The sequence below is a fragment of the Elaeis guineensis genome, chromosome 4, assembly GCF_000442705.2.
Source record: "Elaeis guineensis isolate ETL-2024a chromosome 4, EG11, whole genome shotgun sequence".
Lineage (NCBI taxonomy): Eukaryota > Viridiplantae > Streptophyta > Magnoliopsida > Arecales > Arecaceae > Elaeis > Elaeis guineensis.
The window spans coordinates 128,059,955-128,077,023 of NC_025996.2; the positions used below are offsets into that span (position 1 = coordinate 128,059,955).

Below are 17,069 nucleotides of genomic sequence, written 5' to 3' on the forward strand. Positions count from 1 at the left end.
AATTTGATAAGAATAACATTTAGCAGTCATTGTTTACTACATGCTACTTCATTCTTAGTGGTAATGAGGATAATATAATTAACATATCTGGCCTGTTTGAAAACCCACATCCAACATAACCGTTAGCTTAAACATGTCCTGTTCACACAGGCCCACATAAGAGTGGCCAGATTATGTGGTTGCACAATGCTAAAAGGCCTACATATGTGGTCAGACAATGATATTAGGCTGTTTATGCCATGGTGCAATACAAAATCCTATTGCATATGTATCCGCAGAATGCTAACATAATATTAGGCTGTTTATGTGTCTTTTCTACCCGTTTGTGGCCCAATTGCATATAGTAATTTCATATAGGTTATGCGGTGTGGTCAGGCATCTGCATATGCATGTGCAGCCTCATGCACTGTATTTTAAAACACCGTTGATGACCTTGTTAGAGTTCTAACTGAAATTCTTTGGCAGCCTTGGAAGTTCTTAGGGAGAAAATATGTATTAGTTCATTAATTTGTATATGTATATAGAGGGACTTATGCCATAAGTATGTATTTAGTTTATAGGAAGCTGGTTTAGAAACATGTAATGGAAGGTATCATACATAATTCTCCATGGAATTATTTATAGCACTGTTTAAGTGCTTGGAATGCACCCGCTGCCAAGCATGAGAGGTTTCCTTTCCCGCACGTTTACCCAGATCCGTTCAATGCATGATCCTGCTTTTGGTAACTATCGAAAATGAGGCTGGTTTTAGAGTGTTGGTTCACACTAGCTTATGACACTCAATTTAGTTATTATATGGGACAATTTGTGTTACTTTTGTGCCATTTCTTCAATTTTTTTTGGATTCTGATATGTACTTTTATAAGACTAAACTGTATTTATGCAAGTTTGGGGAGATTTGGAGGCATTGAAATAGTGGCTTCAAAAATGTTTGCAGAAGTTTAGGTTTTTTTTTTTACTCCTGCCCAGGTTGGCAGGTAAAACCTATACTACATGAACTTCGGTTCATGTATCAGGTGTTGGTATGTATCCAAGTTTCAGATTCTTCCAACATCTAAAATTTATTCTTACAAAGCTGTCTCTAAGTGTCGTACGCAAGGTTTGCCAACTCAAAACTGGACCCTGTACGGCCGATTGGCGGTATGAGTAGGTGTGCGCCTGTACCGGACCCGTATCGACATAGAAATGAGGGAGGATTGGGGAGGAAGAGAGAGAGAGAGAGGAGGGGGGAGGGAGGGAAGAAAAGGGAGGCTAGTGGAGATGCCGATGGTGGCAATTGGAGGTCCACCAAGTCCTTTGAGGCTCCACGGTCCTTCGTGAGAGAGATGGGGAGGGAGAGGAAGGGAGAGAGGGGAAGGCGGCGGGAGGCTGCCAGAGGGCCATCGGGTGGCCGCTGTGGTTGTCGGATGGTGGAAATCCACCCGTGGCATCCGTGGTTTTGAAACAGGGGCAACCCGCCCCTGTTTCATCATATATTTTTTAAAACCCGATTCATAGTGAAGAGGGGCAATCCACCCCTGCTTCACTGTGAATTGGGTTTCAAAAAACATATATGATGAAACAGGGGCGATCCGTCCCTATTTCGAAACCATGGATAATGCGGGTAGATTTCCACAGTTCGGCGGCCACTCGACGGCCTCCTTGTTGCCTTCCCCTCTCTCTCTCTAATCTTTCTTGCAGAGGACCATGGAGAGCAGGAGGCTTCGGCGGGCTATTATCGGCCCTTCCATCTCTTTCTCTCTTCTCTTCTCTCTCTTCTTCTCTTTCCTTCTCCCTCGCTTGGTTTTCGCTAGCATTCTGAACCGAACGCCAAAACTGCATCAGTTGGCTGTTGGTATGGTTCGGCATGCCTTAAACCGCTTGGTTTGGGGTGGTTCGACATTCTATGGTTGTACTTGTGTCCTCTTCTAAGTATTAGGTGCAGGCAAAACTACCAGCTTGCTGAAACAAAACCATTTGACATGTTCGAAAATAAAATAAGATTCGATATTCTGAACCAGGTTCTAAATTTTCCAGTTTTTCCGGTTAACATGATGCTTCAAAGAAAAGGAAAAGCTATAAACAAGATATACATGCTGAGTAGGGGTTTTCCCAGACGTATTGGTGAAACAATCTAGGCACTAGAGTTGTTGCCTTTGCTAATACATGCATATCACCTGGCTCGCTCGAAAATTTATTGTATCCACCTATATATTACAATTTATTATCTTTTCCGCATAGTATAGTTCTGAATTTTCATTTCCATATAGCAGATTATCTCAAAAACTGATTGAGCATCAGTATGTGCCTAATGTTTTGGTTGTAGCCCCTTGGTGTACAACATTCTGGAGATTTCTATACTGGATGAAGCATTCTGTCTGTTTTCTGCCTGTTATATTAATACTCCTACTTGAATTTACCATATTCTGCATGTTCACTATGTTGTACAGTACATCTGTGAATAAACAAGATAAGATGAGACATATAAGTGCATCATTATTCTGGTCTTTGTGGCATTTTGCAACTTTTTATCATTATTAATTTAGTTTGGCAGTTTTTTTGCCCTTTTTCTGACTGTATGCCCATCTAGTTTGCTTGACTTTATCTTCTATTTGTTTTCCTTACTCTCATCTCTAATAACTAACAAATGTTTAAAACTTTTATCAGGACATGCTTATGTCCACTGCGGTGCAATATGCTAATTGTTATTTGAGTTTTATGTAGTTCTATGCTATGTTTAACTTGAGCAGTTGTCCTAGGTTAGCTTTTTTGCTTTCAGCTTATTTTTTTTGGACATAAATTGGCAGAAGTAAAATCTGTAACCAGAATCATCACCAAGTGTCCTGCCCACGATTGAGAGTTGGCTTTATGAATTCTCATTTATCATCCTTTCATAATAAGTGTTACCTTTAATATTGTTGTGAGCTTTTGCAAATCTTTCACAAGAATTCAATCCATGTTATTATAGTTCTTCTCATTCTAGACCGAGAAGCCTCCTTTTGTCTTTGTTGCAATCGCCCATACCATCTTAATTATCCATTACTTTGTCCTTAATGATGTGACTTTTTTATGCCTCTGCTAATACATCTCAATGCATTATTCCAACTTTCCTAATTTTATTGCACATCTATATCAATACTCTCATATCTGCCACATTGATCTTGTTTGCTTGGACCTTCATTTCCCAAGGTTATGAACTATTCAATGCTGCGAGCTGTATTTTTGTTTTATAAAAAGCTTCATGCATATAACCGAGGAACTTGCTGGTGACGTAACATCCAGAAATCACCACGTAATCTATTTATTTCTATCGGAAATGTTATCATCTGTTTCACCATTATTTTATATATAGATCTAGATAACAGGCTGATTGAATGCAGTACCTTGTTTTTCAGTTTTGACTGGGACCTTGATTTTCATTTTCATTTCCATTGAAATTGCGTATAATATGCTCAGTTTTGTTAAACTGATTTTCAAGTCTTTATCCAAGTGATAGATTTCCTTCATGATTTGTATTTAATGTTCCACATAAGGGTGTTTTTGTTGTGTTACTTTATTATTTCTTATAGGCTTTCTGAATGATATCTTATCAAATTTATGGTATAGTACTTTTGACCTGTCGATTGTTTCTTTAGATATCAGATGCTATACGAGATGGGGCTGAAGGTTTTTTTAGGACACAGTATGGAACCATTTCCAAGATGGCAATTTTACTAGCCCTTGTGATCCTCAGCATATATCTATTTCGTACTACTACTCCACAACAAGAGTCATCTGGCCTAGGAAGGTGTTGTGTGCTCTCCCCCCAACCAACCCCACCCCCTTGTGTGGCTGTGGGCTTGCATGTGTGATGTCTCTATATATTTTCTTTATTGCCTTCTAATCCGCTGACCATTTTTTACCATTTTTAGGTTGACATCTGCATACATTACAGTTGCTGCTTTTCTTCTAGGGGCTCTTTGTTCAGGTATTGCTGGGTATGTTGGGATGTGGGTGTCAGTCCGTGCAAATGTTAGAGTTTCAAGTGCTGCTAGACGTTCTGCAAGGGAGGCATTGCAGGTTTCTCCAATTATTTTGTCATGCTGCAAGATATTCCTCAATCACTACAGGATTTCCGTCTTAACTATTTAGCTTTTGAAATCAGATTGCTGTACGTGCTGGTGGTTTCTCAGCCATTGTTGTTGTTGGCATGGCTGTAATAGGTGTGGCAGTCTTATATGCAGCATTTTACGTTTGGCTGGGGGTTGATTCACCTGGTTCAATGAAGGTTACAGACTGTAAGTCTTCTACAAAAAAGCTGTTTGGTTTTTTTACAAGACATAATGACATGGCAATATAAAGCTATTTATAATTTTATGTACTGGAAAAATATATAAAAGATCATTGGGCCTTGCAGGTTCTCCACACTAATTATGCCCCATTCCTTTAGCCAATTTAGCTTTTAATATAGGATCCATTCAAGTCAGATTTCTTATTTTGGTGTTTTAGGTATATGTAACAAAATAAGTTCCACGAGAATGCCAGTAACACCATGCTGATGAGTATGTTAAGACATGTACCAATTTATTAGTTGAAAACCTTTGATTACATTTTTGGACATGTCATTTTTATGATAAGAGTGATAACCATCTTGTCTTGTTTAAATTCTGAATTACATTTTGCATGAGCATTTGCAGAAGGTTGATGATGCTGATTTCCACATGTTTCGCTGGTTGTCTTTTACACAACTCCTTTCTTAGTAAATTAGTGATGATTGCAGTAAACCTTTCAACTTAGCTATTAAATTTGAGACTTCATATTCTGTTTGTTTTATTTAAGTTTGTCTAGATCAAACTTGTGTCTGCTAAGTAGGCTTGCTATTATTAGATTGCTAGCTGTATAACAAATTTATTTGCTAAAGTTTCTACAAAATGGTGTTACAACGGACTCCCCTGTTTGGTGCATTTTAATTTTGGCAGCCTTGCAAACTTCTAGTGCTTTCTGGAAAACCTCATATTGAGGAAACACTGAAGTTCTTGTTTTGAGGTGGATCAAGAAGATATTGTTAAAAGGAAAATGAGGTCCTAATTTGGCCTGTCGCCACATGTTTAAGTTGTTTTTTTCCTTTTGTGCAATCATTTCTCAATCCCACCTAATTTCCTAAGGTTCTAGATGAGGATTGAAGATCCACTTGAAGTTTCTTTACCATTCTATAGTCATTTTGGACAAGCAGTTCATCGCGTTGAATATCTTTTTGATTGTTCACAAGCTTCAGAACGTGGTTGTTATTGACTAGAGCCTACCCTATGGATTTTTAGGACAATTCTATTTCACTTCCTTTTATCCCCCAAATTTAAAGATTCACAGATAATAGTGCCAGAATAGAGGAAACTGTGCCATTAATCTAAATTTCTAAAAGAAGCAGAGATGTTTCTGGCAGGGGCAGAATGCGAGGTGGGATCAGGTTACCAGTTAAACTATGGAAACTGTAGGAATGAAAATGGCAAGTTAATCCTGTTGATAACATCAGAAATGTTTATACGGATGGAAGAATATTTCCTTTAGGGCAATTTATAGCCCATCACAAGGACATACAAATAGACCTTAAGAGTTGGGACTGTAAATCAATATATAAGCATTACATATTGTGCTCATATTAACTAGGAACTGGCACATTCATGATGTGAGATTTAACTTTCACATGTCCAAAAGTTAAAATTAAAAGACTTACTATTAAATGATGTAGTTGTAAAGAGAGACTAGAATTCCTGTATTTCATAATCAGTTTGACCCATAACTATCTGCTTGGTTTTATATGTAGTTTCCTGGTGAAGTTTGACTATTTTGCCTGGAACTTAACGTTCGGTATGAAGAAAATATGATATCATCTATAACATAATGTGGCCAATACTGATTTAGAGTTTTAAGCTCAAGTTGGACCCCATTTTGGTTTGTGAGATCAAAAAATTTAATGAATCCTTCGATTGACCATTCATCTTGGAACAAAATTGATTGTTGTACTTGGTATGAGTGATAAATTCTGTTTGCTTGTATGCAGTGCCTCTTCTCCTTGTTGGATATGGTTTTGGTGCCTCATTTGTTGCCCTTTTCGCCCAATTGGGTGGTGGAATATACACTAAAGCGGCTGATGTTGGAGCTGATCTTGTTGGGAAAGTGGAGCAGGGAATACCTGAAGATGATCCTCGAAATCCTGCTGTGATTGCAGACCTGGTATTTAAGCTCACTTCTCATGCTTTGATGGCATACTCTGCTCAGCTAGTTTCTTGCTGGACTTGATGCATTTGATAGTTTAATTGAACTCGTAGTTCATGATTCAATGTCAGTTTCTAACACAATATCTTAAATTCATCTTAACTTTGATTACGAATCATTAAGTCATCTTCTCATCATACAAGTTATTATTGCCATTCATGTAAAGTTCACAGACCATTGGGAAGACAATTTTTTGTTGTTTATATTTTACTCTCATGTTTTCTGATTGGAACTTAAGAGTTATGTTTTTCACATACTCATCCTATCTATCTGCACTTGCAAGTCATTTGTTATTCGTGATGCATCACCCTATTGTGGTAATCATAGTTACTATTATAATCATGATATCTTGTTTGGATTGTGATAGTACTCAATTTAACATGATCTCTGAGGATTTATAGGAATGGTAAGTCCACTAAATGGGTTTGAGCCTTTGCATCATATAATTCTGACAACATGTGAAGCCAATGCAATTCTCATTTTCACTCATGGTGGTATGAAGCTTCAATTATTTCATTGTTTACTTCAACCGGCACCACTTCTTACTGTTTCCTTGTACTCTCAAGTTAAAATTCATTGATTGAATAGCATAAAAATGAAATAGCATAAGTTAAAATTAACCTATAAATGCTCTTGTGGATGTTTTTACCTGCCAAATGCTGCTTGTGTTTCTTTCAGTCCTGTACTTGATCCAATATTTCAGTTGAAAAATAACAAAATCATCAAAATTTATGTAATCTTCATTACCACCCAGTCATCACAATGCATGGATATGCTCTTGAGAACTTAATTTAATAGTTGTATCCATAAATATAAACAAATATAACACTATTTAAGAATACACTTATTGCTTTTAGCCTAGTTTGATAACATAAAGTTGGATTGCTTGGGTTCCCCCCTTGGAATGGATCTCTAGATTGCTGGTTGTAAAGCTAAAGATTAGCTAGCTTGATTCACTCAAATATGCCTTCGTAATTGAAATTCTAATAGGCTGTACTTTAATTGTTGTAGGCTTCTCTCTTGTTACACCATACCATTTGAATGTTGTATATATCTAATTCAGGTGCAAAATGCTCTTAGTTGTAGTTTTATAATCATTGCCAATAATACTTGTCAAATTTTGTGTAGTAGGTCTTGTTGATCCTTTTTTACCATTCGTTAACATCAACATATGCATGCTTCATTGATCCATAGGCATTACTTTTGATTACTTCACCGGCACTGTAAATGATAGATGTTTGAATAACCTTGCAAGATATAGATATATTATAATACACCATTCTGCTATTCAGACGAGGTGATTGAGGAACTGGTAATGATTAGCTGGTGATCATTGTGGAGCAGTGTCAATGGGAACATAAGTCTTATCCATTTGGTCAATTAGGTGTTGAATGGAGAAAAGGTTTGTGGAGATGTTGGCTTCTGGTAGTCAGAATGGATGAGACAGTGCACTGTGGCAGTTCGTAATGCTAATCTATCACTGGTTGCCACTACCATGGAAACTAGTGACCTGTGGAAAGGTGTCAGTATAAGTAAGGTGGTTATCAAATGTGCTTTATTTCAATAAGTGGTGGCTATTGAATCTAGGGGGTGTTTGGTTGGAGAGAGTGGGGTCTGGAATCGGAATTAGAATGGGTGACTCCCATTCCAACCATTTGGTTGGGAGGAATCTCATTCCGATTCCGAGTTCGGGGTGGAATGGGAATGGATCAATCTATATAGAACTCAATCCCTACTCTCCTCTATGGATTCAATTTTTCATTCCAATTTCGATTCCGGTCACGAACCAAATGCTTCGGGGGATTTGGCCATTCCGATTTCGATTCCAAGCCATTCTGATTCCAGTTACGAACCAAATGCTCCCTTAGTTTTTATTACGACATCTGCTAGACTTTAGCATTTGCATAAATATATGAGAGAGCAACTTGTAGGAGTAAACAACTAAAGCGCATTGGGGGGTCATATCAAGATTGCCAGACATGCTTTATGGGACCAGTGACAACTGGGAATGGATTCTAGTGGACTGATGTGATCTGCTGAATAATGCAACTTTAAAAGCTGATGCGTTTCATTACACTTTTGATCTCTTTGTTGATTTCTGAATGGAAAGCTATATGGTGATCTGCTGATAAAGTAATCCAAATTTTCTGATGAGGAAAAGTGATTGTTAGATTGAAAGTATAATGAATACTCTAGGAGAAGGGGCCCTGGAAATAAATAAGATGGAAATTCATCTACTGCAAATTTAGTAGGAATACAAATGAACATGAGGCCGAGTAAGAATTCATGGCCCATGTATTGAAGAGGAATCATTCTCATCAACAAAGAAAAGGCGAGATAGATTTAAAAAATAATACTATGAGCAGACTTGGGTGAATGGAGGGGGAAGGTGATCTTGTGTTATTTTTGCATGTAATTGAGATCCCATAAATGAAATCCAAAAAATTTCTATGAAGAGAACAATGTTGGGCAGGTTGTATACTGAGTTATAAAGGGGGTGGGTGTATAAAATAGGGAGATTCTTTTTTATGTATCTGTGAACACGCCTGATCTCTTTTTATAAGATAGTGTCATGTGATATACAAATTTTCTTTTGTTTTAAAAAAGATAAAATCTAATCATTACAGGTAATTTTAGGAATCGTTTGGTTCATGGGAAGAACTTTTCTTCTCAGGAAGTAATTTTTTAGGAAGTTATTTTCTGGGAATAAGATTTTGGCATGTTTGGTTAATCATGGGAAAGTAACTAATTGCAAAGTAACTTATGTTTGGTTGAGCATCTATTTTCTTAGAAAAATTATGCAAAATACTTATTATACCTTTAGTAGATATAAAGCCATACCTTTTGCTCTTAAACTTTATATAAATATCAATATTATATATATATTAATATAAATATAATATAAATATATTATAATATGACATTAGACCATAATAATTTATTGTGTTAATACAATACTAATATATGTTAATATAATATTAATATTTTAATATAATAAATTTGTTAATATAGATATAAATATAATATTAATATTAATATCTTAATATAAATATTAATATATTAATGTAAATATTATATTAATATTAATAAAAATATTATATTAGTATAAATATTAAAATACAATAAATATTATAATATTAATATTAATATTATATTCATATAAATATTAGGATAATATTATATCACTATTCAGTATTTCATCGTAACCATCCATTGATATTTTGCAAAATCTTAGTCGTGGATCTTAAAAGGATATTTTAAGAAAGAAAAAGTACTACCATTTCTCATCCCATAAGAAGTGCCAAAACCCACCTCCCCCATGAGTTTTCACTTTTCATGAAATATGGAAAGTGACTTCCTATGGGAAGAGTTTTTTCATTCTCTCTTCTTAAAACTCCAATCAAACAGGAGACCCTCTCTCCGCTACTCAGAAAGTGCCTCTTCTCTCCTTCAGTTCCTGTCGACCAAACGAGTCCTTAAAGAATGCTATCACCAACAAAAGAAAAGTGTAGGGGTGGCAATTTCTGAGCCTAACCCACCAACATGCTTGAACCGATCTAAAGTAGTATGGTATTGGTTTGCCAAGACCAACCTAATTATAAATGGGTTTAGGTATAAGTTTTTGGTTGTCTAACCTGATTGTTACCATGGGTTGAACAATCCCTTAAAATCCATTGCATTCACCTAGGGTTGATAATTGTGTTTTGGGCCATGACCTCATCAAAATATTAGTTCATATTAGAAGGAACCAAGGTTTGCCGTATAGTTCTGAATTGGCGGTATGGAAAATACAGCACCATACCAGTTTGGTACTAGCATGCTGTATGGGGGGGGGGTGTACCAACACTTGGTATGTCAAGCCAGCTCTTTATCAACTTAGCAATAGATTGGCACCGATATGGGGCTGGGTACCGAGACGGCGAATCTTGGTAGGAAATTTACATTTTTTTCTCCGTTTTAATTTCTTCTAGCCTTTCGTACTTTCTTTGGATGGACAATCCTAAATCCTTTCCTTCGGAGTTTGGATCCTTTTTTTTTTTTTTTCATTTACTGAGAATGTATAATTGACAAATGAAGTGCTGATTCAATTGGGGGGTTGGGTATGGTTCCATGTAGGATAAATGGGTCACATGTGGGTTCCTTCTTTTTTGACTTGATTATAATTGGGTTAGGTATGGGTTGAGATCTGAGAGTTTTATAAACTGACCAAATTTGACTAGATCCAATGCAGCCCATTGTCCAGCCCATTGTCTTATGACGGAAAGCTAGAAAGAAAAGATTGATCACTTCGACAATGAAGAAAAATTTGCCAACAAAGGAGAACAAAAATACCATTAGAGCCTCATATAATGGTCAGACCAGCAAGTGGACCAATAATTGAAAACATCACACAAGTTTGAATTTTATTTGAATTTGCTTTTGAATGCTCCAACATTTCTTTACCTGAAATTGACAAATAAAAACTTTAGAAGTTATGCCAACTTCCATTTCTTGTCATTAGAATATTGAGAGTATGTGCTAAAATATGATATCCTAGAACAGAGGAAAGTCATTTGACTTCTGATTATGTTGTATTCTCCATCTACAACTGTCTATTGATCAAGTGATTGGAGAATTGTCAGTGTCTTGCCATTTCAAGGTTGTGATTTTTGTAGGCAAAGCTCAATGGATGACCACTGAATTGCCTAGACATCTAAGGGACCATCGAGAGATAAAAGGAGCTTAAGATAATAATGATGCTTCCAGATTTTTTTTTTATCATTTTAGCATGATCATTAAATCCATAATACATATTTCACTAATGGAAAATTACACATACTTTGAGTTATACTAATGAGCAGAATCATGATTTGAAGCAAGTAAATGAAATGGGAGAAAGAAGCAGTAAATAGAAAATGAAAAGGAAAAAAAAGGAAGAGAAGAAGAAAATGTAAGAGGAATGGACGAGGAAAAAACTAAGAAGAAAAATCCGTAGGAGAGAGAGAAGCTAGCTTTATTTCAATGGGGAGAAAGAAAGAAAGGATAGTCAATAAGGAAGTAATATTGAAAGGAAAAGCAATGAAATGTGCAAGGAAAGTTTGAAGAGGGGAAAGGAGAAAAACAAAACAAAACAAAACAAAAAGAATGGAAGAGATGAAACTAAAAAATACAAAATTGTTATTGGAGGATAGAGATTAGAGAAGAAAAGCCATGCCCTTTTTCAAATTATCGTTAGATGTTATATTATTTCTATAATGAGTATATTGAAATATGTAATATGTAGATATTTATATATAAACGTACGTAGATACATTCTGTTTCCATTTCATGGTCTCCTGTGCTTTTTACAATTGACCATCAATATAACATTAAGCACACACATTTTTCATTCAAGCTTTACCTTCGACATTAGTGGTATTTAGGGCTAGAAGTGGGCCAGGCTGGGTTGGACCACAACCATGCCCGAGCCCAGCCTGACATCTTTTTTCGGGCTTCTAGCCAGTTTTAGGCCCAAATGTTTTTGAAAAACTCAGGCTCGAGCCCGGGCCCGAATTCGATTGGGCCAGCCTAATCAGGTTTTCCGCAGGCAAACATCTCCGACTCCGTCGACTTCCTCGGTGCCTTCGTCTTCGCCGCCCTCTTGCTCCTTCTGCCCTTCCGATAGAGGATGATGATGAGGTTGTGCTCGAGGTAGAGCGTCTCGAGGCGGGTGAGGTTGTTGAAACCGGGTGAGATCCCGCTAGTGAAGTTGTTGATGGTGAGATTGAGTAGAACCAGCTTTCGATGGAGAACAGGCAGATAGGGATCTCGTCGGAGTAGTTCCTCTAGAGGTAGATAGTCTGGAGCTCCTTGCAGCTGGCGAGGTCTGGTAGGAGGGGCCGGAGAGGGCGTTAAGGCGGAGGCTGACTGCCTGGACGGTGGTGAGGTTGCCGAGGGTTCAAGTGGAGTTCTGGCCCATAAGACCTGTGGCGGGAAGTGGATCTCGATAACGCATCCATTGTCGTATTTCACACCCACCCACGAGCACTGTGTCGCTGACGAAGGAGGGTGGTGAGGAGGGAGTCGAGGGAGAACACGAAGGGGGAAGGGAGGAGGCGGAAGAGGGAGATGGCAGAGCGGAGGTAGCCGGCACGGGCGAGGGAGTGGAGAAGGGCGTTGAGGGAGTGGTTGGGGAGGGAGGAGAGGGTGAAGTGGAGGGCGAGATGTGGTCGCAGGAGCGGAGGAGGTAGAGGGTCTTGGCGGCGGGGTGACGGTCAGAGAGAAGGGAGGGGAGGAGGGGTTGGGCCCAGCGAAATAGACAGAGGGTGGCGGCGGAGGTGCAGACAAGGCCGAGAATGCGGAGAAGGGTCGAGGGGGTGAGGGCGGGGATGAGGCTGGAGAGGGCGGAGTCGAGAGGTGGGGGATGAGGCTGGAGAGGGCGGAGTCGAGGGGTCCATGCGAATTGATGAGAGATAGGAATAGGGTTTTTAGGGCTATTCGGGAAGTAATTAGTTAACTGGCTAATTAACCAAGATCGGGCTTGGGTTATTAATCAGATTAAATCCACTTAGGATTGGACTTGATCGGGCTATTAATTAGATTGTTTGGGCTATTAATCGGGCTTGAATTCAAGCTCGGGCCTGGGCTAGGTCAAAGATATGCCCGAGTCTGGTCCGAAAGATAAAGGGGTTCTATATTTAGGCCCAAGCCCGGCCAGAATTATTGCGGACCTAGCCCGAAGTCCGGCCTGAAGTCGGCCCGACCTGATGGGCCTCGGGCCGGCCTAAGCCCAGTTCCAGCTCTAGTGGTATTTCATATACATGCATCTAGAAATATATAAAGTGCTTTAATTATGGCTTAGTTATAAAAAATCATATATGTAGCTTAAGATTTAAGTTTTGGCCTATTAAATGTGTAAGTGCATATAATATTTAAGTATTTTGTAATAACCCATGGACTTCCAGGGACCAATTATTCCAGAGATTATGGGGTCATTATGTAGATGGATAATGTACATATAGGAGTGGTAATGGGTGAGCTTGGGTCGAGATATGCATCAGGTCATATAATTGTCAACAGAAATTTATTAACCAGCTCGAAAGTCCAACTCAAACCTGACCTCTTCATTAAACAATGAACCACCATGACCAGCATAACCCTTTTTATAAACATGTCGGATTAGGTTTAATAGGTTAAATGGGCTTTATATGGGTGAAATGGGTCTTAAATGGTTCAAAGTTCAGACAGGTTAAAACTGGTCCTAAATGGGTTGGTTATAACTGTGTCCTGACCCAATTATTAAATGGTCGAAACAGGTTATGTCAGGAATTTAACCTGAACACACCCATTTAGTGAAAATGTTAAGTCAGATCGACCCTTTTATGATCCATACTCATTTATGCCAGATATGAACCAGTTTATCTGGGGTTGGTTACCTGTCAGTCATGAATTGCCACTCCTACATAGAGGTGTCATGAGGATGACTACAAGATACATTCCCATACTTCCACAAATGGTGTATGACCCCTTCCCAAAATGGAGATAATATGAATTCAATTTGAGAGCTTCAACACCTTGTTAGCTGAATGGTGGCATAATGCGCCTGTCGGAAGTTTGTCAACAATTGAGCTTCGCATGCTGAACACCATTTGCAAATGAACAAAGGTAATGAAAGCCTTAGATGAGGAGAGAATAAATAAAGGCACTACAATCATGTCTGCAAAACCAAAGGCTTTGGCAGGTCCTAGAATATAAAAAAAGATATAACTGTGGGTTTGCTAGTCAAATTAGTGTGGAAATTAGGAAAAGAAAACACTTATGGCTGATTCTTATAAATGTAGATGGGTACATCCCTGGGAAAATCTAATCCATCTTTATCCCTTCTGGCCCCATGTTAATAAATTTTCTCCTATATCTGTCAATGAACTGCCAACAGCTATCTTTTCCATGATTGTTTTATATTATGAAGGATGGGATTATGTTTTTGAGTTTTAGCAGATCATTGTCCTGTTTCTTCAAGAAGGAATTTGAAAACTAAAAGCGCCTTCCTAGCAAATTTAGTGCTATACCTTGAAAATAAGCTTGATGTACTTGAAATTGAAAATCCATGGGCCTCATACTACGAATAATTTGAGGGTGCTAATGTAAAATGACAGGAGAAAAGTTATTTAGTTTTTAGAAAAAAGAATAAGGCTAAACTTGTCAACTGTGTAGAGGAAATTTTGTAGCAAAGGGTCCCTTTTTATTCATTTTTGTAGATCTGGTGTTAGTTTCATGTTTTTTTCAGAAACGGACCAGCTTCAAATTTCTGATGTGTTTTCCCTTGATCGTATAGGGGTACCCCTCAACCCTCAACCACGTAATATAAGACTATTGTGGATCTAGGACACAATAACCATATGCATTTGATTTAGAAAAAAAAAATGCTTTCACCATATAAAATGTTTCATTTCTGAATCCTGAAGAAATATCCTGGGTATTTAATTCTGCTTCAACACATGGAGTACCTGCTACGACCAAAGGCAATAGTGACCCAAGAATTTTGCAAAAAGGAAAACAAAGTATGGTGTTTTTGCTTATCATAAATATGAAGAGAATTTGTCATTTGAATAGTTAGCTTCCTTGACAGTTATGCAGGTTATACCTTGAGTAAATCTCTTACCATGCTGGAAAGAATAACCAATGTTTGGTTTATCCTGCATAACAAAGGCCTATGCTCCATGTTTCAAATACCGATACCAGCATGGTTCCAGTTTTTGGCCAAATTGATAAATACCAGGGTTGTCCTGTGTCAACACAGTACGGGCCTACTGATCCCCCATCAGGATGGCCTTTTTTTTTTAAAAAAATTAAATTTTATTTTCATGTTTTTTTTAATTTTTTTGCATGATAAAAATATTTAGGTGACCTTGTTTTGTATCTTTCAGTGTTCAAAGAGTGTTTTTAAAGAGTATGTGATAATGGAGTGTTAGTACTGGCACTCAATGATCACTTAACAACATTTATGAGTGAAGAATGGTAAATATAATATGGTATTGTAAGAAGAAAGTTATAATAAGTCACTTTGTAACTCTAATCTATGTAGAGTGTCGATAGATCTTATATACATCCAGATCTTGCTAGTAGTCCAGACCTAGAACATTATACTGGCCTAAGTATTGCACCAATCCATGATGCTCTTGAGATGCCCGATAATGGCCTGGCTGTGGCCCCTAATGCTGTAGATTTGTGCAAGGTTTTAAATCTTGTGGGATAGGGCCATCCCCCCTCCCCCAGAAAAATCGTTTCTTTCAATATTATTGTTATCTTATTAGTTAATAATCCTAATGATTGGATTCATATGCTTAATTCCTAAAATAAAATAAAATAATAAAATGACTATTCATCATGTCATCTATTGTATTTTTGTCAAATAGTGGCAAGTCTTCTCTATGGAAAAATGGTGGTTCAATTTGATGTTGTCTAATGATATGTTAGAACATTGGTGTGGATTAAATCAATTAATGGGCAGTATTGATCCTATGTGCCTTGGCCTAGAGCTTTATTTGCCAAGTCTCTATTCCTTTGTTTGTAAATTGAAGTCCAAAATCTATGACCCTAATGTCTATAGCTCATGCTAGAGGAGTCATCATTTTCTATGAGGAATGCTACGTCATTTACAACCCTAGTGTTTTCGATTGTGTGAAGGAGCTAGGCTTTCAATCAAAAGATGGGTCACAGTTTCATTCTAATTTTGACTTCAGATAACTAGCCTAGCAAAGCCAGTAAAGGCATCTTTTTCCTTACTGTGCATCCTCCATGTACATCTAGGGTCTCCTGAAAATGGTAGATTTCTTTTCCTGTGGTTCATATATGAATTTTTAAGGGTATAAGATATGTCCCAAGATGTGCTGATTGGGATGCCAGGGCAACAATAGGACAATTTCATCTTGATACTTGGTATGGTACCGATCTCAGCATCTCGTGACACATTTCTTCTGGATTTGAAACAATGGATGTTTGTACATCTAGTTCTTAATGGCGCTCAGCCATCCGTGCTTAAGGTAGTAGGAAGTAGCACTGTTCTATGATCTTTGGCTATACTCATATCCATAGAAGGGATAATGTGCAGAGTTAGATCTCATATGATTATTCGAAGAAACCAAATAGATCCTAGATGGAACATAATGTCAACTCTATCTAATGCTCTAGGATATCCATCTCCAGCACATAATGAGATTTGCCGTCTGTTGTAGCTATCTGATGCACTGGCAGCTGTGTCATTAATGTTGACTCCCTGCAATCTATGTAACAACACCTGAGTCTGTTGGTACTGCTCATCTTCTATCCTTGAACATAGATTCTCACTATTGAGCTTCCAACCTCTACATGACTATCCCCATAACCCTAATCTTGTGTGCTGCACTATCACTGGATCCTCTCCTCTTGTAGGAATTCCCTTTGCTTGATCTAGTTTTCATCTGGGCCTTGTGGTACCTATCCTGTACAGAATGCAATAACCTTGCCCTGTTCATGAATGGACTGCGCCCAGCACCACCTCCTCCAGAGTCCAGAATGCCCAACTTGCCCTCTTTGGCCTCTTGACTTATCACTCAATCTACCATTATCATCGTCATTATTTTTACAAGATGATCTAGGTAAGTTGTGATCTGATGGCACTGGAGTGTCATTGTTATCGTTCTGGATTGGTATGTTGTTGATTGTCTCAACTGGATCAATGATTGCCACTTTTCCCTTCGACTCACCATTCTTACTGTCCTGATTTGCCTTGGAGGCCTATGCATCGTGTTGTATCCTGAATATGTCATGATTGAATTGCTAATTGGAGTCCTTAGACAACCATCAAGTCTCTTGTTTGTTCTCACTTGTTGTGGATGAGA

At 38.0% G+C, this 17,069-nt stretch overlaps 1 protein-coding gene across 2 annotated transcripts in view; it reads left to right on the forward strand.

The window, feature by feature from the left end:
• The window catches only part of LOC105042697 (pyrophosphate-energized membrane proton pump 3), a 45,797-nt gene that overhangs the window by 12,699 nt on the left and 16,029 nt on the right, over positions 1-17,069 (forward strand). For both annotated transcript variants that reach the window (XM_010919992.3, XM_073256779.1), the window contains 4 exons: positions 3,615-3,766; positions 3,891-4,038; positions 4,124-4,256; positions 6,017-6,189. In XM_010919992.3, coding sequence (XP_010918294.1) covers positions 3,615-3,766; positions 3,891-4,038; positions 4,124-4,256; positions 6,017-6,189 — 606 coding nt within the window. The remainder of the gene's footprint in view (positions 1-3,614; positions 3,767-3,890; positions 4,039-4,123; positions 4,257-6,016; positions 6,190-17,069) is intronic.